The 27272-nt window shown below is 50.0% G+C and overlaps 1 protein-coding gene across 6 annotated transcripts in view; it reads left to right on the forward strand.

Moving 5' to 3' along the window:
* LOC147120730 (tensin-1-like) overlaps positions 1–27272 on the forward strand; it is a 303214-nt gene that overhangs the window by 11879 nt on the left and 264063 nt on the right. For all 6 annotated transcript variants that reach the window (XM_085986962.1, XM_085986961.1, XM_085986958.1 and 3 more), the window contains exons 4-6: positions 17695–17759; positions 20706–20789; positions 24124–24236. In XM_085986962.1, the coding sequence (XP_085843088.1) occupies positions 17695–17759; positions 20706–20789; positions 24124–24236 (262 nt within the window). The remainder of the gene's footprint in view (positions 1–17694; positions 17760–20705; positions 20790–24123; positions 24237–27272) is intronic.

Below are 27272 nucleotides of genomic sequence, written 5' to 3' on the forward strand. Positions count from 1 at the left end.
GCCACCTCAGCTATCTCCGTGACTTTTGAGAGCTCCGAACTCGTTCCCCCTGAAGATTGAAGCTCATGTTCAGATTGTTCCCCTTGCAGAGTCTTGTCCTTCAGCATATGAAGGAGTTGGCTGACCGTTAACTCTTCCCTGGGAACACGGTGGATCAGAGTCTTCTCCATTTCCTCCACCTCTTTCTCCAATACTTCCACCTTACGTTCCTCTTGAACTTTGGCTTTCAGCGCTCGGAAAAGTTGCGCCCTGATGCTCTCTAGTTCATGTTCAGGGACCATTCTTACAGTGTCCTGTTCTTCCACTGAAAGGATTCCCAGTTGAATCTGTTCTTCAAGTTGTTGAACCTCGGCCATTGCCGCCTCATATTTGTCTTGGGTGTCCTTCAATGTTTTTATAAGTTCTTGGACATCCTGTCTTTCATGCTCTGCCATGATTTTCACCTCTAATTGCTCATCTATGGATGGATCTCCTACCGATGAGTCTGTCTTGGCCTTGAGCTCATCAAGAATTTCCTGCAGCCGTTGGACTTCTTGCTCATGTTCAACCTTTAGTTGTTCATATGCTTCTACTGAAACTAGCTTTTCGGAGGCTGCCGAGTTAACCCCCTCCAGAATTGTAGCCTGGGCCTGTTCATACTGTTCTTTCAACTTCTCACACTCTGCTTGTAAGGAGTCGTAGAGAAGAACTGGAATAAACTCCTGGCTCCCTGAAGATTCCTCTTCCTTTGGTTCGTTCTGTAAATATTCTAGTTCCTGAACAGCATCAGGGGAATGTGATTGGTATTTGACCATGATGGCTCTATGGTCACTCTCTGCTTGAGCTAGCTGTCTCTGTAGTCTTTCCAGGTTCTCCCATTCGGTGTCCCAGAACCTTTCCATATTTTTCATCTCTTGTACGAGACGGTCACTCAACTGTTCTAATTGTTGTCGTACTTTGACATAAGTTTGCGTCCGAGCTCGGTGTTCTTCCGTCATGGATGAATCCTTTGCTTGAACAGGCTCAGAATTCTCTGTCAACCTGGAGTTCTGCTCTGCAGCTTTATTCTTCTTGGTACCATAAGTCCTTCTGCATGTCTTCGTTTTCTTTCCCATCGTCGGCAAGTCCCTTTTAGCCTTGTCTTCCATATTTGACTTGGTCTTATCATCATCCATTTCAGAATCTGAGCTAATAGCTTGCACCGAGTCCTCCCTCATTATGGCTTTTAGGTAATGCCATTCCATGTCTATTTTCTTAATCCACTCCCGTCCTAGAAGTGGTGGTCCTCCCTCAGGTAATACGTACAAGTTCATTCTTGGGTGTTCTTTACCCCTATCTCTCACCTTGACTCTTATTTTCCCCACGGGGTATACGTTATGCCCCGTGTATGTCTGTAATACGAACTTGGTATTTCTTAAAGGTATGTGAGAGAATAGCCGGTGGTAGTCCCTTCGGTTGATGACTGATAGAGCTGATCCAGTGTCCAGCTCCATTCTTACTTGGACTCCAGCTATTTTTAGTATGACCCAGATGGCCTGTAGATCCGTTTCTTTACCCACATTGTGGATTCTCAGACTACCCAGCTCCTGGTTGTTTGGGTCTGAGTCTGAATTCTGTTCGTCTGAACTCTTCTCAGCCACCTTGTGTACCTTGTTGTACTTTTCTTGTGGTGGCTTCCTTTGATTATTGGTCTTTTTCCCGGACTGGCATACCTTCGCGATGTGACCCAGTTTGCCACATTTCCTACACTCTTGGTTCTTAAACCAGCATTGATTCTGGTCATGCGTGGTCTTCCCACAACGGTAGCATTTTGTTGTGCTTGAAGTAATTTGGTCCACCCCAAGTGCCGCCGCCTTTAGTTGCATTTCCGCCGTTCCTTTCGCTGCGGCTTCGTGCGATGCAGCTATAAGGACAGCCCTGTCCAGTGTGAGGTCGTTCTCTTCCAGTAGTCGCTTCTGCGTCCCTTCTTTGGACAATCCGCATACGAACTTGTCCCGCAGCGCTTCTGTCAGATTCCCTCCGAACTGGCAGTATTTCGCTAGCCTACGCAGTTCGACCAAGTATTCCGCATTGCTTTCGTCTTTCTTCTGCGTTCTTGCGTAGAACTTGAATCGTTCAGCCAGCATCAGCGGTGTGGGGTTCAAATGGTCCTTCAGCACAGCCACAATCTCTTCGAAGGTCTGATCCGCTGGTTTATTTGGTGCTATTAGATGCTTCAAGAGCCCGTATGTTTTTGCCCCCATCGAGTTTAGCAATGTTATCGCCTTGTCGTCTTCCTCTATTTTGTTGGCTTCGCAATAGATCTCTATGCGTTCCACGTACGTGGCCCAGTCTTCTATTTCCGAATTAAAGTCGTTAATATTCCCTCGCTTAGGCATTTTTGTTCCCTTGGGAGCAGCACCAGTATTTCTTTAAGTATTCTTATTTATTTGTGTATTTCTAAGATGGCGGTTTTCCCGCGAAATCGGCGGTTTCCCGCTCTTTCCTTCTCTCCCCGCCCACTTCAATGGCGGTATGTCAATCAAGATGGCGGTTTTCCCGCGAAAATGGCGGTTTCCCGCTCTTCCTTTCTCGCCCCGCCCACTTCCATGGCGGTTTCCCGCTTCTGGCGTCTTCTCCGCCTAATGGCGGCTTCCCGCGTTTCTTCCCGGTGGAAGGGGTACGCTTCCCCCACAGCGGACAGATTCAGCCGCTGGCTGGCTTCCGCACAGCTCCCCTTACTCGGCTATGTCTTTTCCTCCCGCCCGCACGGCCCAACCGGCGCTGGGTACACCCCGTTAACGGAGGACAGTTCAGCCGCTGGACTGGCTCTCGCGCAGTCTCTCTCTCCGTACCCGGCTCTGTCGCTCTCTCACCCGCACGTTCGGTGCTACCGGCCCTGGGTACCCCGTTGGTGGAGAACAGTTCAGCCGCTGGACTGGCTCTCGCGCAGTCTCTCACCCCGTTTTCGGCTGTGTCTCTCACCCACTCCCGCACGTTCGGTTTTGCCGGCTCTGAGTACCCCGTTGGTGGAGAACAGCTCAGCCGCTGGACTGGCTCCTCGCAGTCTCTCTCTCCGCACCCGGCTCTCCCCAGCCCTCTCGCAGACCGGTGTTTCCCTCCCCGGCTGCGGCTGGGTTTCTCTTCCCGCGCCTACTCGCAGGCTCAGCGCTTCGTGGCTGCGGTCGCTGCCCGGATTTTTCCCGCCGATCGCGGTCCGGCTGTCACCCGACGCCGTTGGACCCGACTTTTGGCCGGCACAGCTCCCCCTCGACCGAGGTCGAGTGCTCTGCCCTTATCCTCCGGATACTTCTACCCCTTCCCCTACTCACAGTCTCTTCGGCCGCCTTGTTTCTTGCTGGTCGGCTCACTCCGCACCGTGGCAGAAGGGTAGTCAGTGCCTGTTGCTGATACAGCTTTTGTTGTTAGTCTTCCTGCTTTCTGTTGTTGCAGCCTCGTGTTTTCTTTTGGTAGCACGACGAGGGCAGTTGTCTCTCTTCGACGCTCTTCGTTGCTTTTGGTAATCTCGCCGCAGGGTACGATCGGACTCGTCGCCACTGTAAAGTCTGTGGGTTGTGCAGTTAATAAATACACAGACTTCAGAAGTAACAAACAAACAGGTCTTTACTATTCGAAGGTCCGGGCGAATCTGCCCAATAACTCCTGGCACAACACTTATATACTGGTGTGGTCACTATCGGTATTACAGTATACAGAGGCCAAACAAATAGTGCCACACCTAAAGTAGTTCCCTTAAAGGTGAACGGTTACATTCAATAGTTCCCTTAAAGATAGACGGGTACATACACTACATTCCCCATAACTCTGCAAATTAGTTCTCTTCAAGTACGTGTCCAGTTGCCTTTTGAAGGTCCCTCTGGAACCTGATTCCACTGCCCTTTCGGGCAGAGCGTTCCCGATCTTAACAGCCGCCTGTGTGCAGAAATTTCTCCTCATTCCCCCTCTGGTTCTTTTGCCAATTACTTTAAATCTATGACCCCTGGTTACCGGCCCTACTGGCTCTAACAAAACCCCCAGTAATTTTGAGCACCTCTATTAGGGCTCCCCTGAACCTCCTCTGCTCTATGGAGAACAATCCCAGCTTCTCCTTCACCTTGCCAGGGACGGTTCCCATGGGTCCCCGGCCGCGACCTCCTGCCGCACCCGCCCGACTCCCAACCTGACGCCGGGTTCAGGCGGGACTTGCATTTGTATAGCGCCTTTCACGACCACCGGACGTCTCAAAGCGCTTTACAGCCAATGAAGTACTATTTGAAGTGGAGTCACTGTTGTAATGTGGGAAACGTGGCAGCCAATTTGCGCACAGCAAGCTCCCACAAACAGCAATGTGATAATGACCGGATAATCTGTTTTTTAGTGATGTCGAGGGATAAATATTGGCCAGGACACCGGGGAGAACTCCCCCTGCTCTTCTTCCAATAGTGGCCATGGGATCTTTTACGTCCACCTGAGAGGGCAGACAGGGCCTCGGTTTAACGTCTGATCTGAAAGACGGCATCTCCGACAGTGCGGCACTCCCTCAGCACTGCACTGGGAGAGTCAGCCTGGCTTTATGTGCTCAAGTCCCTGGAGTGGGACCTGAACCCACGACCTTCTGACTCAGCGGCGAGCGTGCTGCCCACTGAGCCACAGCTGACATTTTAAATGAGGCCTGGGAGTTAAAATGGCCCCGGTCCTTACGTTGGCGAGCTTGACGTTCTCTCCCCACCTGCCCCACGTGCGCGGCTCGGCCCGAGTTACCATCAGGGGGGCCTCAGGGTTTCTTCTGTATTTCAGTAGGAAAGCTGTTGGGCCTAGGGCTGCTCCCTCGGCCTGAACCAAACGAAACCCGAGAAACTGACATTGGTAAAGGATTGTTCTGATCCGGGAGGGCGGAGGGTGCTATAAATGTCCGTCAGGAGCTAAATACCTTAATAGACGGAATGCATTTAATTTCTCAGGGTTAGTTAGCTGACATTCAGATCTAAAAGCATTAAAGAGGCCTTGTTAGAGGAGACTTTACGACCATATCGGATCTCACCTGTAGAATAACAAGGCCTCACGAACTCTGGGTTACAGACAGGCCGTCAGGCTTTGTTGCCAGGGGAACTGCTGAGTGAGGAATCTGAGATGGGATATGTTGAGTCTCTCTGTTCGCTGCCACTCGGACACAGGGAGAAGGCAGTAGCAGCGGACGCCAGCTCCCAACAGTTCCCACTGCGGACAGCAGACAGAGGGCATATCCTCATCCCCCACAATTTCCTTTCTCGTTATCTCGAACATCTTTCCATGTGAAGTAAAAGTAAACCCGCGACCTCTTCCACCTAGAAGGACGAGGGCAGCAGGCGCATGGGAACACCACCACCTCCAACCTCCCCTCCAAGCCACACACCATCCTGACTTAGAAGTATATCACCGATCCTTCATCGTCGCTGGGTCAAAATCTTGGAACTTCCTCCCTAACAGCACTGTGGGAGCACCTTCACCACACGGACTGCAGCGGTTCAAGAAGGCGGCTCACCACCACCTTCTCAAGGTCAATTAAAGAAAGAAAGAAAGACTTGCATTTCTATAGCGCCTTTCACTACCTCAGGATGTCCCAGAGCATTTTACAGTCAATGAAGTACTGTTGAAGTGTAGTGACTGTTGTAATGTAGGAAACGCGGCAGCCAATTTGCGCACAGCAAGATCACACAAACAGCAATGTGATAATGACCTGATAATCTAGGATCATTGCAATTTTTAGAACCGTTCTGGGGATAGATGCCCCTTCACCAGACACTGAAAGAAAGTACTTGCATTTATATAGCACATTTCACATCTTCAGGACGTCCCAAAGCACTTCGCAGCCAATGGATTGTTTTTAAACTTTAGTCATTGTTGTTTTGTGGGCAAACGCAGACACCAAGGTGATCTTCTGCCAGCCGTCGGGCGGGTTTTCAGGCGGGCGGGGGCCGAAATTCGCAGAAATAGGGGGTCGCGACCCCCCCACCCCCCCCACGCCGCCTGATTCCCCGCCCCGTCCGACTTTCGGATCGCCGTTTCTCCGCGACCCGAATCAGTTCCGCCCGCCGCTGGCGGGACTGGCCGTCGGGACCCTAATCACCAATTATTGGCATGTTTAATGCCATTTTAAGGGGCCCTTGCTATTTTCAAGGGTTCCCCACGCTAAACACGCCTGCGGGGAACCCCGCTGATGAAACCTGGCGTGAAGCTTGCCGGCTTGCTTGCTGTCAGCTGCAGGTCATTCGGGAAAGCCGCGATTTAATCGGAGAGCATTTGTTTGGTGAAGGACCTTGTTGCTGCTGACTTGGGGCTACTTCTTCAAGGCTTAGGCACAGCTGTGGAAGGCTGGAGCCTCACACACTTCTCCAATGTGATCTCCTGGGAGGCCCCTCTCGCCACCCTCACTCAGCGCTTCCTCAGCGGAGGCATCAACGAGAAGCCTTTTTCTCCTTCCCTTCTTGCCATTAGAGGATCTCCAGCAGCAGAGGCGGCAGCAGCAGAACCAGGAACAGCAGGATGATTACCAGGAGCACCAGGCTGCTGCTCACTCACCTGAAGCTGCACAGGCCAGAAGGGGCCAGCGCTTGGAAGTGGCTTGAGAGCACCTTGCTGTGCTTTAGGGGGCCATGGGGACCCGTGTCTGCACTGGCAGTCCTACTCAGAAGGACTTCCATGAAGATCTGGTTTCTCTGTTCAATAGATGGCCAATGCTCCTCAAGAGATGTCATTCTCTTATGAGCACTCACCATGTTTTCCGTACCCTGGCGAGTTATCTCCTCCATGGAGGTTGCCAACCTTTCCATGGTGATGCGTGTGATAAAAATGCTAACTTCCGGGAAGTTATGTCATCACTTCCTGTGAACTATGAACTGTGTACATACCTCACTTCCTGTCATATGTCACTTCCTGTTGGACTGGTATAAATACTGGTCTGTTCAGTATTGTAAGAGGCTTCTACCAGAGGCATGGTAAAGACCTCTCTTGTATATAGTGTGTTTATAAGTTACTTAAAGCTTACTTTAAAGTTACTTGATGGTAAGTCTCCTTTTTCTTACATCAATTTAAGTAACTTAGTATTTACACTGACAAATACTAGACCTTCAGACAAACTCGGAAGTTAAGGATCCAGGGAACCACCCATCATGGAGAAAATCCTTAGACCTATTCGTCTGGACTTGGACCCGAATACACCAGCAGCTGGCAGGGTATGGAAGCATTGGTATCGTACTTTTGAGAATTTTCTGGATGAATGTAAAGTGGATGCTCCTGCTAAATTGAAGATACTTGTCAATTATGTGACCCCAAAAGTGTTCGAATATGTTGATGACTGGGATAATTACGAAGAGGTGATTCGGGCACTTAAGAAACTGTATGCGAAGACCCCAAATGAGGTCTATGCTAGACATCTACTGGCCACAGCCCGACAAGGGCCAGGGGAATCAATTGACGAATTCCTGCAAGAACTTCGCAGGCTCAGCGTAGATTGTAACTTTCAGGCAGCCTCAGCTGAGCTGTACCGCCAAGAAATGATTCGTGATGCTTTCATCTGCGGGATTGCCTCTCCATTTATACGCCAGCGTCTACTAGAAAGTAAAACACTTGAGCTACAAAAAGCTTTTGACCTAGCTTGTTCACTGGATTTGGCAAAGAGAAATGCAGACCTCTATCAGCTGCCCAGATCTCGATCTGCTGCTGTAGCTGCAACCAGACAATTCAAGCGGTCTCAGGTGAACCCTATCATGGGGGAATCTAATTCTGATAATTCTGATGAAGAGGAGGACGACCCCACTTTAGCAGCCTCTTGGCAATCTAGGAAGGAATGCTTCTTTTGTGGAGATGCTTTTCACCCTAGGAAAACCTGCCCTGCTCGCAATGCAATCTGCAGTTATTGCGGGAAAAAAGGACACTTTGCTAAAGTTTGCCTATCAAGGGCCTCTACGAGGGCCAATCCAGCTAAGACCTACCGAACTGCCCCAATTAGGGCCTATCAAGATGCTCCAGCTAGGACCTATCAAGCTTCCTCTCGAGCTCTCTCCCGAAGAAGCACACCGAGAGTTTTAGCAACTCTCTGTGCAACGACACCAATTACAGCTGCTTGCCCACAGAACCTGTCTCAGGCAGCCACAAAAATTTCAATTAAAGGGCATACCTTAGATGCCTTAATTGACTCAGGAAGTACTGATAGTTTCATTAAGGAACAGATTGTTGCGAAATTGAAACTACATGTCTTCCCATCGGACCAGGCAATTGCGATGGCCCAGTCATCACTTAATACCAGAATCTCCGGCTTTTGTGTTGTTGATATGACACTTCATGGTCGTATGTATCCCTCCACCCGACTTTCGGTGCTCAAAGACTTATGTAGTGATCTCCTCTTAGGGCTGGACTTCCAAAAACAGCATAAGAAACTCACCATTGAGTTTGGTGGATCCAAACCCGGACTTACTATTTCTAATATACCGTCTAAATTACCATTTTGTGCATTATCAGCAGCTTCACTTGATGAACCCTCATTATTTGCCAGTATTCCGCCTCAATGCCAACCGATAATAACGAAATCGCGGCGCTTTAATCAGGAAGACCAATCTTTTATTGCGGCTGAAATCTCTCGACTTCTAGCAGAGGATATCATTGAACCATGTTCGTCGCCCTGGCGGGCTCAAGTCATCATTGTCAAGCACCCTCTAAAACCTCACAAACAGCGACTATGCATCGATTATTCGCAAACCATCAATCAATATACCGACTTGGACGCCTACCCATTGCCACGCATTGATGATATGGTTAATAAACTGGCCGAATACAAAGTGTTCTCAACTTACGATTTAAAAAGTGCCTATCATCAGTTACCCTTGAAGGTCTCAGATAAGCAGTACACAGCCTTTGAGGCTAATGGACGGCTGTACCAATTTCGTCGCCTCCCATTCGGGGTTACTAATGGAGTGGCTGCCTTTCAACGGGCAATGGATGGCCTGGTTAAGCAGGAAAACCTAAGGGACACTTTTCCCTATCTTGATAACATTACCATTGCAGGTCACGATCAACAGGAACACGACTCCAACCTCCAAAAATTTCGGGATGCCCTCCATCGCCGTAATTTGACCCTGAATGAATCCAAATCTGTTGAGTCGCAACCGACCATCAACATCCTTGGCTACTGCGTAGGCAATGGTATCATTAAGCCAGACCCAGAAAGACTTCGCCCGCTCCAAGAGCTCCCGTCACCTAAGAATCCGGCTTCTTTACGTCGGGCTCTCGGTCTGTTTGCATACTACGCTAAATGGATTCCTCATTTTTCGGACAAAATCCAACCCTTGCTGCATGCTAGATCATTTCCACTGGGAACAGCGGCTGTTGCAGCCTTTAACCTTCTCAAAAAACAGTTGGAGAAAGCGGCTCTTCACTCCATCGATGAGAATCTCCCTTTCGTGGTTGAATGTGATGCCTCGGAGGTGGCGATCTCGGCTACTCTGAATCAGGAAGGTCGTCCTGTAGCATTTATGTCCAGGACCTTACAAGGTGCCGAGCTACATTATCCTCCGGTTGAGAAAGAAGCCACAGCCATCATAGAGGCAGTACGGAAGTGGAACCATTTTCTAGCTCGCCAGCACTTTACATTGATCACGGACCAACGATCAGTCGCCTTCATGCTCGATAATCGAAAACGAACCAAAATTAAGAATAATAAAATACAACTTTGGAGGATGGAACTGGCCTCTTTTGGTTATACCATTCTCTATCGGCCTGGCAAGGAGAACGTGGCCCCGGACACCCTCACACGGGCATTCTGCTCCACTATGTCATCCTCCACTCTCATGGATGTCCACAATGGTTTGTGTCATCCTGGCGTTACGCGCATGCTACATTTCGTACGATCACGGAATCTCCCTTTTTCCACTGGAGATGTAAAGAAAATATGCTCAGAATGCCGGCTTTGTGCGGAATTAAAACCTCAGTTCTTCCGCCCCTCAGCTGGTATACTCATACATGCAACCCAACCGATGCAACGACTTAGCATCGATTTTAAGGGCCCAGTGCCCTCTTCAACTCGGAACACATATTTGCTCACCATGATCGACGAATATTCACGTTTTCCGTTTGCCTTCCCCTGCTCCAATATGCTGGCGTCCACAGTAATCTGCTGCCTTGAGCAGGTATTTTCTCTCTGTGGCATGCCGGCTTATATTCACTCAGATCGGGGTCCATCCTTTATGTCAAGGGAACTCAAGGACTACCTCTCAGAACGGGGAATTGCTACAAGCAAAACAACACCATACCATCCCATCGGAAATGGGCAGGTAGAGAGGTATAACGGTATCATCTGGAATTCCGTACGTCTCGCTTTAAGATCTCGGGGCCTACCAGACCAGCAATGGGAAACAGTGCTTCCGGATGCATTGCACTCTATACGGTCCCTGCTTTCTACAGCCACAAATAATACACCTCATGAGCGGTTCTTTGGATTCCAGCGTCGCTCATCTCATGGGACATCACTCCCGTCATGGCTAACTACTCCTGGACCTGTATTACTCCGAAGATACGTTCGGACGTCTAAAAATGACCCTCTCGTAGACGAGGTTGAACTAACCGATGCCAACCCCACCTATGCAAACATACGATATTCCGACGGCCGAGAATCTACCGTATCATTACGGGATCTGGCTCCCTGCCCACCAGGACCTAGTGGGACATCGGGTGATGGCATTTCACCAGGAAACTCTTGGGACCTATCGGGTACCCCTCTCCAGGATCCTGATCAGACACCAACTAGCTTGGTGCCGGTAGAACCCCGTGCTCAAGGTTGCGACCCTCCCAGTACCGCGCATGAAAGTACTGATCCGCCACAGACCAGCTCTGCACCTCCCTCTGAACAGAGGCAGTCCGACTTTGAACCTATTGGGGCTCGTACTCGAAGCCATGATCTCCCCGACCCTTCACAGGGCAATCCAGGCCACACAGACTCTGACCAATGGCCAACCGCATGTAAGCGGACCAGCGACCCTCTACGACGGGAATCCAAACGGGTGCGACTCTTCCTTGTTCGGCGGCTGCGGACCAAAAGGTAGACCACAGCCTTCTAATCCTGCAGGAGGGAAGAATGTGATAAAAATGCTAACTTCCGGGAAGTTATGTCATCACTTCCTGTGAACTATGAACTGTGTACATACCTCACTTCCTGTCATATGTCACTTCCTGTTGGACTGGTATAAATACTGGTCTGTTCAGTATTGTAAGAGGCTTCTACCAGAGGCATGGTAAAGACCTCTCTTGTATATAGTGTGTTTATAAGTTACTTAAAGCTTACTTTAAAGTTACTTGATGGTAAGTCTCCTTTTTCTTACATCAATGCGTTCATGCGCCAATGACTCCACAAAGGCTCTGCTCATGGTCGCTATGGACTCCTCCATTCGCTCCACACTCGCAGCGACCCTGGAGACAAAACCTGCCAGAGACTCCTGCATCTGTGCATGGAGATCCATTACCTCTTCTCTTGCGGATGGTACCCAGAGGCAGAGGGTCGACATGCAGCGCAGCTGAGCTGAGCTGGCAGAGTCCTGCGCCCTCTGACGAGGACTCTCCACTGCTGTCCCTGTCTCCAGAATCTGCTGAGGCTCACTTGTGAGCTGTGAAACACCAGGTGACAACACTACTCTATGTCCCGAAGATCCCCCCGAGGTGTGAGTGTCTGCGCTGGTGCTGGGTGCGTTTACTTCTGCTGACGCTGCGCCCTCAGAGGTTGGAGCTTCCTCTGAGGAGACTGGCTGCACAGCCTCTTCCTCCTCCACAGTGGGGACGGGGGCTCTGGATGGTCCTGTGGGGGAGTAGAGGAAGGAGTTAGAGATGTGATGCCAAGGTTACATGCACATTCGAGTTGACATCTGCTGACACCTGCATCCATGCAGCCTTGGTCTCAGTGGGAGGCCTCTTCCTGCCTGACCTAGGGAAGAGGACCTCCCTGTGGGCCCTAACCCCATCCAATAATGCCTGCAGTGAAGCTTCGTCGAATTTGGAGGCAGCTCGGGGTCTGGCACTGGCCACAGCTGCTGCAGGCTCCTCTGCCATCCTGTATGGTTCGTTTGGAAGCCAACAGAGGAAGCAATGCTTGCTATGGGCCTTGAAAGCACCACAAATGATGACATCATACTGTGGGGCTTTCTGACTAGAATTGGACAATTAGCAAGGCTTCCCACATGCTGGAAATTAATTAGCCACTTGAGGGAAAATTGCGTGCAGCTGGCTGACCCATTTTTTTGTGGGTCAGAACCCCACATTCGGGGAATCCGACCATTTCCCACACAATCCACAAAATCGGGCCCCAAGTATCACAAAATCCCACAAACACTAACGAGAGGAAAGATTAGTTAATTTGTTTTAGTGATGTTGGCTGTGGGAGGAACATTGGCTCCAGGACACCAGGGAGAATTCCCCTGCTCTTCCACTGGTAGCCATGACATCTGTTATTAACAACTGAACAGGCAGGCGGGGCCATCAGCAGAATGACAGCATCTCCTAAAATCCAGTACTGTCTCACTATTGCAATGAAGGGTCCACAGCCCATGTACACTCTCCCCCATCACGGACTCTACCGACCCATTTAATCTCCTCCCACAGCCCATGTACACTCTCCCCTATCACGGACTCTACCCACCCATTTAATCTCCTCCCACAGCCCATGTACACTCTCCCCTATCACGGACTCTATCCACCCATTTAATCTCCTCCCACAGCCCATGGACACTCTCCCCTATCACGGACTCTACCCACCCATTTAATCTCCTCCCACAGCCCATGTACACGCTCCCCTATCACGGACTCTACCCACCCATTTAATCTCCTCCCACAGCCCATGTACACGCTCCCCTATCACGGACTCTACCGACCCATTTAATCTCCTCCCACAGCCCATGTACACTCTCCCCTATCATGGACTCTACCCACCCATTTAATCTCCTCCCACAGCCCATTTACACTCTCCCCTAGCATGGACTCTACCCACCCATTTAATCTCCTCCCACAGCCCATGGACACTCTCCCCCATCATGGACTCTACCCACTGAAATAAAGAATAGATTTGCCTTTCTAATCTAGGCTTTATTAACTTAAAAATCCTGTAGCACATCTTTCAACACCCAGTCCCAACTAAAGGCTGGAAAGAACTGAATTTAAGATGGCCACCACAAATCACATGACATCAACTACCAATGAGATTACAGCATATATCCCAAGGCAGGAAACAAACAACCAATCACAATACTTCTTACTAAACATAAAGAATAATCACCACACCCACCCATTTAATCTCCTCCCACAGCCCATGTACACTCTCCCCTATCACGGACTCCACCCACCCACCCATTTAATCTCCTCCCACAGCCCATGTACACTCTCCCCCATCATGGACTCTACCCACCCATTTAATCTCCTCCCACAGCCCAGGTACACTCTCCCCTATCACAGACTCTACCCACCCATTTAATCTCCTCCCACAGCCCATGGACACTCTCCCCTATCACAGACTCTACCCACCCATTTAATCTCCTCCCACAGCCCATGGACACTCTCCCCCATCATGGACTCTACCCACCCATTTAATCTCCTCCCACAGCCCATGGACACTCTCCCCTATCACAGACTCTACCCACCCATTTAATCTCCTCCCACAGCCCATGGACACTCTCCCCTATCACAGACTCTACCCACCCATTTAATCTCCTCCCACAGCCCATGGACACTCTCCCCTATTGTTAAGTATGTGTATTGTATTGAACAATTAACACAAAGACTTAAACGTATAACTCAAACAGGTCTTTACTGGTTGGAGGTAGGGACTATACATAGGTCTTTACTTCATGCCCACAGGCGGGAACTGAGGGGGATCAGTACCCACAGTACTATTTATAACCCTATGGCCAGGAGTGGTACTGCGTATCACTACGCCCTACAAGTAGTGCAGCCCTGTCCATAGGTTCAAAGTAGCACACATATTACATACACAACATTCCTCCCTTCCTAGCTTTACAGTCATCTCCCCATTTAACATAACGTAATAACATATATACATATATAACTTCAGGTTTACATAACAGAATAACATAGATACATAGATAACTTCATGTCAAAACAGATCACAGATTCAGTCTCTGCGGAAAACAGTTCACAGATTCAATCTCTGTGGTGTAGTCGGTTCACGTTGCTGGAGTGACTCATTCAATAGTCCTTCCATGGATTTAACAGTTTGAACTTCCGAACTGAATTGGCTCCGTTCGGAGGGACCACGTGTGTGATCTGGTAGAGGTGATAATGGTTCAGATGGGTCATCTTCTGTTTTTACTTTTCCTTTTCTGCTTCTTGGAGACTCTCTGGGCTCCATTGTCAGCTGCCACAGCTGCCAGCTGCATGCGCAGTTCCTCCTTCTCTTCCTCCTGTTTCCGTCGTAGAGCCAGCTTCTCCCGATGTTCCGTAGACTTTTGGTGCTCCTCCATGATTTCTGCACTTTGGGAGTCGAAGTTACAAGCTGGGCAGGACAGGACATCGTAATATTCGGTGTCGTCCTGAGCTAGACCAGTGAGAGGGTCGTCTATTTCCTCCATACCCAGCTGGACGTTAGCCAGCTCTTGTTCCAAATCCAGACATCTTTCCTGAAGAGACTTCTTCATGTGTACCTCTGCATCCAGCTTTTTCTGGGCTTTCAGCAAGTCGTTTACTAGTGACCTCATTTGTGATTTTAATACTTCAACTTCCTTTGGAGATTGATTGATCGGACTATGCAATCCCTCTACCGGAGCAGCTGTTTCAGCGGTCTGTTGTTCTACGTTGACGTGAGTCAGCGTACTTTTGGCATCCAAGGGCTGCTCTGTTGCAGTCATCTCAGTCTGTGTTGCCACCTCAGCTCTTCCAATAACCTTTGAGAGCTCCGAACCCCTTTCGTTTGAATATTGAAGTTCATGTTCAAGTTTTTCCCATTTCAGAGTCCTGTCCTTCAGCATATGCAGGAGTTGGCTGACCGTTAACTCCTCTGACATCAGACGTTTTGTGTGCTCCTGCTCCATTTTCTCCATCAGCTGCTTCTGTTGTCTTTCAAGATTCTCCAACTCTATATCAAAGAACTCTTTCGTTGCATTCAACTCTTGCTCAAAACGGCGAAGCATTTGTTCTAATTGCTGTTGTAGTTTGAAATGGAGTTGAGTTCGAGCCCGGTGTCCCTCAGAAATGGGCACATCAGTAGACTTGCCAGACTCAGAATCCACAGTTAAACTATGTTGTTGTTGCTCAGTGGAATTCTGTGCTGAAACTTTGTCTTTTGCACCTGAGTTGGGCTTACCATCATCCGTTCCAGAGTCTGGGCCGACTATCTTCACCGAGTTCTCACTCGTTATTGTTTGTAGGAAATGCCAGTCCATATTCATTTTCCTAATCCACTCCCGTCCTAGTAGTGGAGGACCTCCTTCAGATATCACATATAAGTCCATTATTTGACTGTCTTCGCCCTTGTGGACCACTGCAACCTCTATTTTCCCGATGGGGTACACTCTTTGCCCCGTGTATGTTTTCAATATAATCCCCGTATCCTGTAGGGGAATATGTTGGAATAACTTTCCGTAATCTTTCTTATTTATGACCGTCAATGCCGATCCAGTGTCCAATTCCAGTTTTACTTGGACTCCTTCTATCTGAAGAGTGACCCAAATTGTCTGGAGGTCTGCACCCTTACCAGCGTTGAGTACTCTTAAGCTAGCCAGTTCATTACAGCTTAAGCTAGCCAGTTCATTACTGCTAGCGTCTGAATCGGACTCCTGTTCGGTCACCTTGTGTACCTTTGCGTATTTTCCTTGCGGTGACTTCTTGTTGCTGGTCTTCTTCCCTGACCTGAATACTCTAGCTATATGTCCAAGCCTACCACAAGTTCTACATTCTTGGTTTTTAAACCAACACTGGTTCTGATCATGCGTTGTCTTTCCACAACGATAACATTTGCCAGAACTCACACCCAATTTGTGTGCACTGAGCTCCGGTGACCGTAGCTGCATTACTGCCGTGCCTCTCGCTGCGGCTTCGTGTGCTGCTGCCATAGTGACCGCCTTCTCAAGCGTCAGCTCATTCTCCTCGAGCAGTCGCTTTTGTGTATCCTGTTTAAATAAACCACACACAAATTTGTCTCGAAGTGCCTCTGTCAGTCCCGTTCCAAACTGGCAATATTTCGCTAATTTACGCAATTCCAGCAAATAATCAGCATTGCTTTCATGCTGTAGCTGCCTTCTGTCGTAAAATTTAAATCGTTCCGCTAGCATCAGCGGCGTGGGGTTTAGATGATCTTTCAGGACAGTAACAATCTCATCGAACGTCTTATCCGCCGGTTCATCTGGTGATAACAGGTGTTTCAATTGCCCGTATGTCTTCGCACCCATTAAATTTAATAATGTTAGTGCTTTATCAGCCTCACGAATTTTATTGGCCTTACAATAATTTTTAACTCGTTCAACATATATGGCCCAATCTTCGATGTCACTATCAAAGTTGCTAATATTCCCGTGTTTAGGCATTGTAGTACTTTATCAGATTTGCAATTTCTCAGATTTTTTTTTTACTGTTATCCAAGATGGCGGCTTCCCGCTCTTGCCGTCGTCCTCCGCCCACAAAATGGCGGTTTTCCCGCTTCTGCCTTCTTCCCCAGCGGTTTTCCCGCGAAAAATGGCGGCTTTCCCGCGCTTCTCGCTCTCCCCGCCCACTTCAATGGTGGTTTTCCCGCGCTTCTCGTCGCTGACTTTCAGCCCGACTGCGGCTCTTATCTCCTGTGCGATCGCTGGTGCGCCGCCCGCCCGAAACGGTTCTCAGCCCTTATCACCGGTGCGATCGCTGGCCCGCTAAGCGCCTCCCGCTTGAAGCGGCTCCCGGCCTCTGGCTCACCCGCTCGGCGGCTCTTGCTCGCTCCCTCCCGGGCTCTGGCTTACCCGCTCGCGCCCTCCCGGGCTCTGGCTTACCCACGAGGTTATGGAGGCTTCAGGGTCCTAATGCCTGTCGCTTCCAGTCGCTGGAAGCTGTCAGGATTTCTGCTGCCCTTCAGTTTTCAGTGGGGTGTTGAGGATTGGAACCTCTCTTCAACGTCCTGTCTTTGGACGAAGCCGCTGTGGAATAACTGCCGCAGGGTTCGAACCGACTCGTCGCCAGTGTTAAGTATGTGTATTGTATTGAACAATTAACACAAAGACTTAAACGTATAACTCAAACAGGTCTTTACTGGTTGGAGGTAGGGACTATACATAGGTCTTTACTTCATGCCCACAGGCGGGAACTGAGGGGGATCAGTACCCACAGTACTATTTATACCCCTATGGCCAGGAGTGGTACTGCGTATCACTACGCCCAACAAGTAGTGCAGTCCTGTCCATAGGTTCAAAGTAGCACACATATTACATACACAACACCTATCATGGACTCTACCCACCCATTTAATCTCCTCCCACAGCCCATGCACACTCTCCCCCATCATGGACTCTACCCACCCATTTAATCTCCTCCCACAGCCCATGGACACTCTCCCCGATCACAGACTCTACCCACCCATTCAATCTCCTCCCACTGCCACTGTGGATTAATGCATGTTCTCAAATTCCTCTCTTACATAGATACAAGTCTTTCCTTTTCTCTTTCACGAAAACAGGTGGTAGGTAAAATGGTTGTGTTCTAAGCAATTTCCTTGCACTGATTCTATTGCACGCTTCATTATTGCAGGGAAACCGCGGCCGGACTGGAGTGGTTATTGCCGCCTATATGCATTACAGCAACATATCGGCCAGGTAGGAGTGCCATCACACAGCTTGACTCTGTCCTCATTCAAAGCCTTGTAAGCCCTGTCTCTCTCCCTGTCTCTCTCCCTGTCTCACTCTCACTGTCTCACTCTCTCTGTCTCACTCACTGTCTCTCTCTCTCTCTCTCTCTCTCTCTCACTCTCACTGTCTCACTCTCTCTGTCTCACTCACTGTCTCTCTCTCTCTCTCTCTCTGTCTCACTCACTGTCTCACTCTCTCTCTCTCTCTCTCTCTCTCTCTCTCTCTCTGTCTCTCTCTCTCTCTCTCTCTCTCTCTGTCTCACTCTCTCTGTTTCTCTCCCTGTCTCACTCTCTCTGTTTCTCTCCCTGTCTCACTCTCTCTGTCTCTCTCTCTCTCTGTCTCACTCCCTGTCTCACTCTACCTGTCTCACTCTCTCTGTCTCTCTCTCTGTCTCACTCTCTCTGTTTCTCTCCCTGTCTCACTCTCTCTGTTTCTCTCTCTCTCTGTCTCACTCTCTCTGTCTCTCGTGGAGGTAAGGTGGTTCCAACTTTATAACCTTCAGCAGTAATCTCAAACAGGACCGATTTCAGGTCAGTGCTCTGGTAAATGGTTACTGCCTGTACCCGCACTGGGAGTGTTTGATGGGACAGTGTAGAGGGAGCTTTATTCTGTATCTAACCCATGCTGCACCTGCCCTGGGAGTGTTTGATGGGACAGTGTAGAGGGAGCTTTACTCTGTATCTATCCCGTGCTGTTCCTGCCCTCGAAATGATTGACAGTGCTATATTCTTGTATTTATTACTAGCTGGAGTGCCCGGCGGTGCCGAGGGTTTTTTATGGGGATGTTGTTGTTGGATGAGAGAGAGAGAGAGAGACTGGGGGAGAGAGAGAGAGAGACTGGGGGGGGAGAGAGAGAGACTGGGGGGGAGAGAGAGAGAGAGAGACTGGGGGAGAAGAGAGAGATGGGGAGAAGAGAGAGAGACGGGGGGGAAGAGAGAGAGAGAGACTGCTGGATTTAGTTTGGGATTAGCCTGGAGAGAGAGGGGGGTAAGAAGCGCCTCAGGCCTGGCCCGATGGACCCCTGTGAAGGAAGGAAGGAAGAAGGCGAGCTCTCCCTCACTCTCCCACCCCCTCACTCTTTCCCTCCCTCACCCTCTCTCCCTCCCCCTGTCTCTCCGTGCTTTACTCTCTGACCCTCCCTCCCTCCCCTCTCCTCTCCCTCCCTGCCCTTCTCCTCCCCTCCCTCCCCCTCTCCTCTCCCTCCCTCCCCCTCTCCTCCTCCTCCCCTTCCCCCCTCCCCCCCTCCCCCCCTCCCTCCCTCCCCCTCCTCTCGTCTCCCCTCCTCCCCCCTCCCCCCCTCCCTCCCCCTCCTCTCGTCTCCCCTCCTCCCCCTCCCCCTCCTCTCCCCCTCCCCCCCCTCCTCTCCCCCTCCCCCCTCCTCTCCCCCTCCCCCCTCCTCTCCCCCTCCCCCTCCTCTCCCCCCCTCCTCTCCCCCTCCCCCCCTCCCCCCTCCTCCTCTCCCCCTCCCCCCCTCCTCTTCCCCTCCCCCCTCCTCTCCCCCTCCCCTCCCCCTCTCCCCCTCCCCCCCCTCCTCTCCCCCTCCCCCCCTCCTCTCCCCCTCTCCCCCTCCTCTCCCCCTCCCCCCTCCTCTCCCTCTCCCCCTCCCCCCCTCCTCTCCCCCTCCCCCTCTCCCCCTCCCCCCCTCCTCTCCCCCTCCCCCTCTCCCCCTCCTCTCCCCCTCCCCCTCTCCCCCTCCCCCTCTCCTCTCCCCCTCTCCTCTCCCCCTCTCCTCTCCCCCTCTCCTCTCCCCCCTCCTCCCTCTCCCCCCTCCCCCTCCTCCCTCTTCCCCCCTCCTCCTCCTCCCTCTTCCCCCCTCCCCCTCCTCCCTCTTCCGCCACTCCCCCCTCCCTCTTACCCTCTCCCCCCCTCGTCTCCCTCCCCCCTCTCCTCTCCCTCCCCCCCTCCTCTCCCTCCCCCTGTCTCTCCCTGATTTCCTCTCTGTCCCTCCCTCCCCCTCTCTGTCTGCCTTTCCTGAGAGCGCGGCCTAGCGCCTGAGGCCCGGCCGGACTCACCTTAGCCGAGGTCGCGCTCCGGGCCGCCGCCGACGTTGACGTGCGCGCTGACTCCCGCCCCGCCAGCCTTTACTAAGATGGCGGCGATGGCTACGCTTGGCTTAGTCCCGCGCCGCCAGCCTTTACCAAGATGGCAGCGATCGCGGGGCGGGACAGGCGGTGCCTAGCTCGGGCGTGGCTGGCGAGGAGAGGCCGAGGCTTCGAGGCCTGAGGCCTGCAGGCAGCTCATCCACCGCCGAGGGGGGGAAAGCCCGAGTCCCCTTTGCAAAAGGATTTTTTTTTTCTTTTAAAAGCAACTTTTTTTTTGCTGGAAATCTATATTTACACACAGAAAGTGGGAAAAAGAAATCAATAGTTAGGAATCAAGATGGCGGCCACTCACCTCAGCTCAGGAGGATTAGGCCCGCCCACAGACGCAATTAAACGCCCCCCGTGACGCACCGATTGGTCAACCATCAGGTTAACCCCCTGTACGATTGGTCAACCATCACGTCACTCAACGCTAATGAGCGGAATGTTGCTGTTTTTTGAAACTTTTTTGTATAGTGTCTGAACAATTTTTGTCTGACCAAAAAGTAAATACACCTATTAGAGTCCCCTAATGATAAGCTTTCTTTTGATATAACATATGTATAGGTACGCTCTATAACTTTTGATTGTATAGCCGGACAGACAGAAAGACAAACAGACAGAAAGACAAACAGACAGACAGACGGACCAACCGTTTTATATATAGATAGATATTTGCAGTATTTTCTGTATGTATTGAGTGTGTACTTGTGCTTAATGCACACAATCCTGTCTTCCTGGTTGCATAGCTGTTGGCCTCACTTCATGGAATCCATCCCTGGCGTAACAGTCACTGAGATGTTAAGTTTTCCTGTTATTCCTCACTCCCTAGTGCTGATCAGGCGTTGGACCGTTTCGCCATGAAGAAATTCTATGAGGACAAAGTACTACCTGTGGGCCAGCCCTCACAGAGAAGGTGTGTGTCGCGTAGTCGGGCGCAGGGCAGCTGTATTTGTAGGTCTTATTTTAAGAGGAGCAGGAGGCTGAATTGTGAGAGTAATGGGCTTGATGGAAGATGTTTTCACCTGACCCAACGCATGTCGTGGTTCTCCGTTTCTAATATTCTGCGAGTGAATCCGTTTCTATTGTTGGGAGTTCTACATTTTAATTCTACATTCTAGCTGTTGAACTACAGTAACTCACTGTTGCAAAGTCTGTGTCAAATACCACTCTGGAATGAGGCATCAAGAGTAAGAACATAAGAAATATGAGCAGGTGTCGGCCATTCGGCCTTTCGAACCTGCTTCGCCATTCAATAAGATCATGGCTGATCTTCTACTTCAACTCCACTTTCCCGCCCGATCCCCATATCCCTCGATTCCCCGAGAGTCCAAAAATCTATTGATCTCAGCCTTGAATATACTCAATGACTGAGCATCCACAGCCCTCTGGGGTAGAGAATTCCAAAGATTCACAACCATTTGAAGAAATTTCTCCTCGTCTCAGTCCTAAATGGCCGACCCCTTATTCTGAGACTGTGACCCCTGGTTCTAGACTCCCCAGCCAGGGGAAACATCCTCCCTGCATCTACCCTGTCAAGCCCTGTAAGAATTGTATATGTTTCAATAAAATCACCTCTCATTCTTCTAAACTCTAGAGAATATAGGCCTAGTCTACTCAATCTCTCCTCATAGGACAATCCCCCCATCCCAGGAACCAGTCTGGTGAACCTTTGTTGCACTCCCTCTATGGCAAGTATATCCTTCCTTAGGTAAGGAGACCAAAACTGTACACAGTACTCCAGGTGTGGTCTCACCAGGGCCCTATATAATTGCAATAAGACATCTTTACTCTTATACTCAAATCCTGTTGTATAAAGGCCAACATACCATTTGCTTTCCTATTTGCTTGCTGAACCTGCATGTTAACTTTCTGTGATTTATGTATAAGGACGCCCAGGTCCCTGTGAATACCACTATTTCCCAATCTCTCACCATTTAAAAGATATTCAGTAGGTTGCGCCACCCGTTAGCGCCTTAAGAGGGCGCTAAGTGGGTCGCAAGCCAACTAGCGCCCGGGCGCGGCACTGCCCACGCCTCCCGGTAAATTCTGCGAGACGTTAGTGGTGTCGCTGACCGTTAGCGCTGCGCCGCTACCGGTGACATCATCGGTGTGCGCAGCGCCCCGCTGACGCCCCGGCCGCGATATTCGGCAGCGCTTCCTGATTTACCGCCGGACGCTACGTCCGACGGGTTTAGGGGGGCCTACCTGCGGCCGGGGAGGCGCAAATTAAAGGCGAGGTGCGGGACGGTCATTTTTGTTGTTGGCCGCCTGCCAGCACCTGCCTGCGCTCCTGTCCTCGGCCTCCTGAACCCACGCCCCCCGCGGAGTGCCGGCTGCGCTCCAAGAGCCCGGCACTTCTCCTCGGTGACGGGCTCTTTTGCCGGCACTCCCGATCCTCGGGGGCCCAGCTGGGCCCCAGGTCGCGCTGCACAAAGCCCCTCCCCTTTAAAAAGGGCAGGAAGGTCTGCAATGCTGCAGCGCGACGTGCCGCGGCATGTGGCACTGCGGCACGTAGCGCCATGATATTCACTCACAGCGCCCCAAGAGGGATGCGGGGCGCCTCCAGTAGCGCCGCGCTTCCCTTTGGGGCGCAACCACTCAATTTCCGGTGCGGGGGCGCGAATGTTTCTGGGGCGCTACTTTTAGCGCCCTGGCGAGGCTGGCGCCCCAAACGGGGCTATACTCAATTTCTCCCCCACTCTGCTTTTCTATTTTTCCTATCAAAGTGGATAACTTCACACTTCTCCACATTATATTCCATCTGCCATGTTCTTGCCCGCTCACTTAACTCACTATCCCATTGCAGCCTCTTTGCGTCCTCCTCACAACTTACTTCCCCAGCTAGCTTTGTATCATCAGCAAACGTGGATACATTGCACTCAGTCCCCTCATCGAAGTTATTAATACAGATTGTAAATAGCTGAGGCCCCTAGCACTGATAATAGGACATCATTCTCTGCATGCTCATTGGGGACAGTGTAGAGGGAGCTTTACTCTGTATCTAGCCCGTGCTGTACCTGCCCCGGGAGTGTTTGATGGGACAGTGTAGAGGGAGCTTTACTCTGTATGTAACCCGTGCTGTGCCTGCCCTGGGAGTGTTTGATGGGACAGTGTAGAGGGAGCTTTACTCTGTATCTAACCCGTGCTGTACCTGCCCCGGGAGTGTTTGATGGGGCAGTGTAGAGGGAGCTTTACTCTGTATCTAACCCGTGCTGTACCTGCCCTGGGAGTGTTTGATGGGACAGTGCAGAGGGAGCTTTACTCTGTATCTAACCCGTGCTGTACCTGCCCTGGGAGTGTTTGATGGGGACAGTGTAGAGGGAGCTTTACTCTGTATCTAACCCGTGCTGTACCTGCCCTGGGAGTGTTTGATGGGACAGTGTAGAGGGAGCTTTACTCTGTATCTAACCCGTGCTGTACCTGCCCTGGGAGTGTTTGATGGGACAGTGTAGAGGGAGCTTTACTCTGTATCTAACCCGTGCTGTACCTGCCCTGGGAGTGTTTGATGGGACAGTGTAAAGGGAGCTTTACTCTGTATCTAGCCCGTGCTGTACCTGCCCTGGGAGTGTTTGATGGGACAGTGTAGAGGGAGCTTTACTCTGTATCTAACCCGTGCTGTACCTGCCCCGGGAGTGTTTGATGGGGCAGTGTAGAGGGAGCTTTACTCTGTATCTAACCCGTGCTGTACCTGCCCTGGGAGTGTTTGATGGGACAGTGTAGAGGGAGCTTTACTCTGTATCTAACCCGTGCTGTACCTGCCCTGGGAGTGTTTGATGGGACAGTGTAGAGGGAGCTTTACTCTGTATCTAACCCGTGCTGTACCTGCCCTGGGAGTGTTTGATGGGACCGTGTAGAGGGAGCTTTACTCTGTATCTAACCCGTGCTGTACCTGCCCTGGGAGTGTTTGATGGGACAGTGTAGAGGTAGCTTTACTCTGTATCTAACCCGTGCTGTACCTGCCCTGGGAGTGTTTGATGGGACAGTGTAGAGGGAGCTTTACTCTGTATCTAACCCGTGCTGTACCTGCCCTGGGAGTGTTTGATGGGACAGTGTAGAGGGAGCTTTACTCTGTATCTAACCCATGCTGTACCTGCCCCGGGAGTGTTTGATGGGACAGTGTAGTGGGAGTTTTACTCTGTATCTAACCCATGCTGTACCTGATGATAGCTTGGCCTGATTGGAACCTGTGACTGTGGACGTTGTCTGTCAGAATGCCCAGTGCTAATGATGCCCTTCTCTTGGTGCAGGTACGTCCATTATTTCAGTGGGCTGCTCTCCGGTACAATCAAGATGAACAACAAGCCTCTGTTTCTACATCATGTCATCATGCACGGCATTCCCAACTTCGAGTCCAAAGGTGGTAAGGCTTCAGTTTTGCAAGGACCATGATTCCCGAGCGCTCAGAGTGCAGCATACACATGATGGAAACTGTTTTTATCAGCGTTCCTCCAACTCTGGCCTCTTGTACATCCGCCACTCCCTTCACCCCAGGATTGGAGGCCGTGCCTTCAGCTGTCTGGAATTCCTCTTGGTCCACCACCTTAAACATCCACTCCCTCCACCACCGGCGCACCGTGGCTGCAGTGTGTACCATCTACAAGATGCACTACAGCAACTCGCCAAGGCTTCTTCAGCAGCACCTCCCAAACCCGCGACCTCTTCCACCTAGAAGGACAAGGGCAGCAGGCGCATGGGAACACCATCACCTCCACGTTCTCCTCCAAGTCTCACACCATCCTGACTTGGAAATATATCGCTGATCCTTCATCGTCGCTGGGTCAAAATCCTGGAACTCCTTCCCTAACAGCACTGCGGGAGTACCTTCACTACACGGACTCACAACCACCTTCCCAAGGGCAATTAGGGATGGGCAATAAATGCTGGCCAAGCCTATATCCTGAGAATGAATAAAAAAGAAGTTCCCCCTTAAATCTGTCAACCTCTTTCTCCTCCTTTAATACGCTCTTTAAAACCAACCCATTTAACGAAGCTTTTAGTCACTTGTCCTAATGTCTCCTTCTTTAGCCCGGTGTCAATGTGTCCAATTGCGCTCCTGTGAAGTACCTTGGGACATTTTACTGCATTAAACGCGCTACATATCAAAGCTGGTTTGTGACACCCTATGTATGAGAGTGGCCTTTGCTCTTTGACACAGGAATCACTTCTAACATCATTGAGGAATTGAAGTGTTCCTTTCAAACATGGGCTGCCAGTGGAAATGTCCACAAGGATGTTAGCAGGTGGAATTGTCCCTTTCACCCATTCCCCCCAGGGGCAGGCAGTGGACCAGAACCAGTGGTGGGGAGGCAGGGAGGGTGTGGGCGAATTACACACCAAAAATCGCCCGCTCCGTGCCCACTCACCTCCGACTGCAGGAGAGGAATTTACAGCTGAGAGGGGACGGCTGGATTAGAATGTGTCATTGCGAGCAGTGTTCGTGACTATCCATCAGTTTGATGCATTGAACTGGGTTTTCCCTTCCTGTCCCTAAGCCGTGTGTAACTGTTGATGTGAGCAGCTCCAGTCATTAATTCCCTGAATCCTCCACTTTTCCATTTTGATTACAAGAAATGTTTACATTGCAGACTCATGTTTCACCCTGTGTTTATCTACTTATCTCTGTCTCTCTCTCTCTGTCTCTCTCTCTCTCTCTGTCTCTCTCTCTCTGTCTCTCTCTCAATTCAATTCAATTCAATTCAAATTGCTTTATTGGCATGACAAGATACATCTTATGTTGCCAAAGCACAGAAAAACATGTATAATTGAACACATAAACGCAGATCTAGACATACAGTGTATAGACAAATATACCCATGTATACATAAATATACACACATATAATATACATATAATCTTTTCTTAGATTTAATGGTTGTCCCTCTGCTTATGGCAAGCTGTAACATAGTTTGCCGCTAAAGTTACACAATTTCTCTGTTCCCCCAATAGGTATGGGAGTTTTTGTTGGTCATTCAAATTTTTTAATTCAGGGCATATTTTTATGAATTTTGGGTAGAAATTCCCCCCTATGTCCTGATAGTTTCCACAAGTTGTGAGGAAGTGCATCTCTGTCTCCACCACTCCCTGACTGCAGTGAGAGCATATCCTGTCCTCTCTGGGCAGCCAGGTCTGCCTGTGTCTGCCTTTTTCGATGGCCAGGCTATGCTCACTAAGTCTGTACATTGTCAAGGTTTTTCTCAGTTTGCTATCTTTTACCATGATCAGGTAATCAGCCATGGTGTACAGTCTGTTTAGGGCCAAATAGCAATCGAGTTTGTTTTGGGTTTTTGTCGTTTCTGCCCAATAGGTCAAATATTTTTCTTTTTGTTTAGTAATAATTGTGTTGGGTCGAATTCTCTGTGCTACGATGTCACTATCCTGGGGCTGATTATTATTAGTAGTGTTAGTAGTTACTTCACTGAGTCCAGGTCCAGTTGACTGAGGGGACTCTTCTCTATGATCATCTCTTGGCATTTCAGATCTTTGTAGTGATAGCAGTGGGGGTTGCTCATTTTTAGGTGTTTCCAGAATTTGATGGCTCTTTTTTGGATATTGATTAGTAGTGGATATTGGCCTAATTCTGCCCTGCATGCATTGTTTGCGGTTTTCCTCTGAGTCCGGAGGATACTTTTACAGAATTCTGCATGTAGGATCTCAATTGGATGTTTGTCCCATTTTGAAAATTCTTGTTGTGTTAGCAGACCCCACACCTCACTGCCAGAAAGTGCAATTGGTTCAATCACTGATTTAAAAATTTTGACCCAAATGCCAATTCGAATTTCTATTTGGATTGACTTTTTAATGGCATAGAAAGCCCTTTTTGCTTTCTCTTTCAGTTCATTCACAGCCAAATGAAAATTTCCCGTAGAATTGATTTTTAAGCCTAAGTATGTGTAATTTGTAGTTTGTTCAATTTTAGTTGCTCCTAATGTGAAGTTTATTCTGGGTCCCTGATGTCTGGATCTTTGCTGGAACACAAGAACTTTGGTTTTTTGGGGGTTTATTGTCAGGGCCCAGGTCTGACAGAACGATTCTGTCTCTCTCTCTCTCTCTGTCTCTCTCTCTCTGTCTCTGTCTCTGTCTCTGTCTCTCTGTCTCTGTCTCTCTCTCTGTCTCTCTCTCTCTGTCTGTCTCTTTCTCTCTCTGTCTCTCTCTCTGTCTCTCTCTCTGTCTCTCTCTGTCTGTCTGTCTCTCTCTCTCTCTGTCTCTCTGTCTCTGCCTCTGTCTCTCTCTATCTCGCTCTCTGTCTCTCTCTCTCACTCTGTCTCTCTCTCTATCTCTTTCTCTCTCTCAATTCAATTCAATTCAATTCAATTCAAATGCTTTATTGGCATGAAAGTTTACAGGGAACCATATTGCCAAAGCTTACATAACAAAAAGTACAGTTTTCCAACATTCT

This window comes from Somniosus microcephalus, chromosome 4 (assembly GCF_052327205.1).
Source record: "Somniosus microcephalus isolate GS21.2 chromosome 4, FLI_Smic_1.0, whole genome shotgun sequence".
In the NCBI taxonomy this organism is placed as follows: Eukaryota; Metazoa; Chordata; class Chondrichthyes; order Squaliformes; family Somniosidae; genus Somniosus; species Somniosus microcephalus.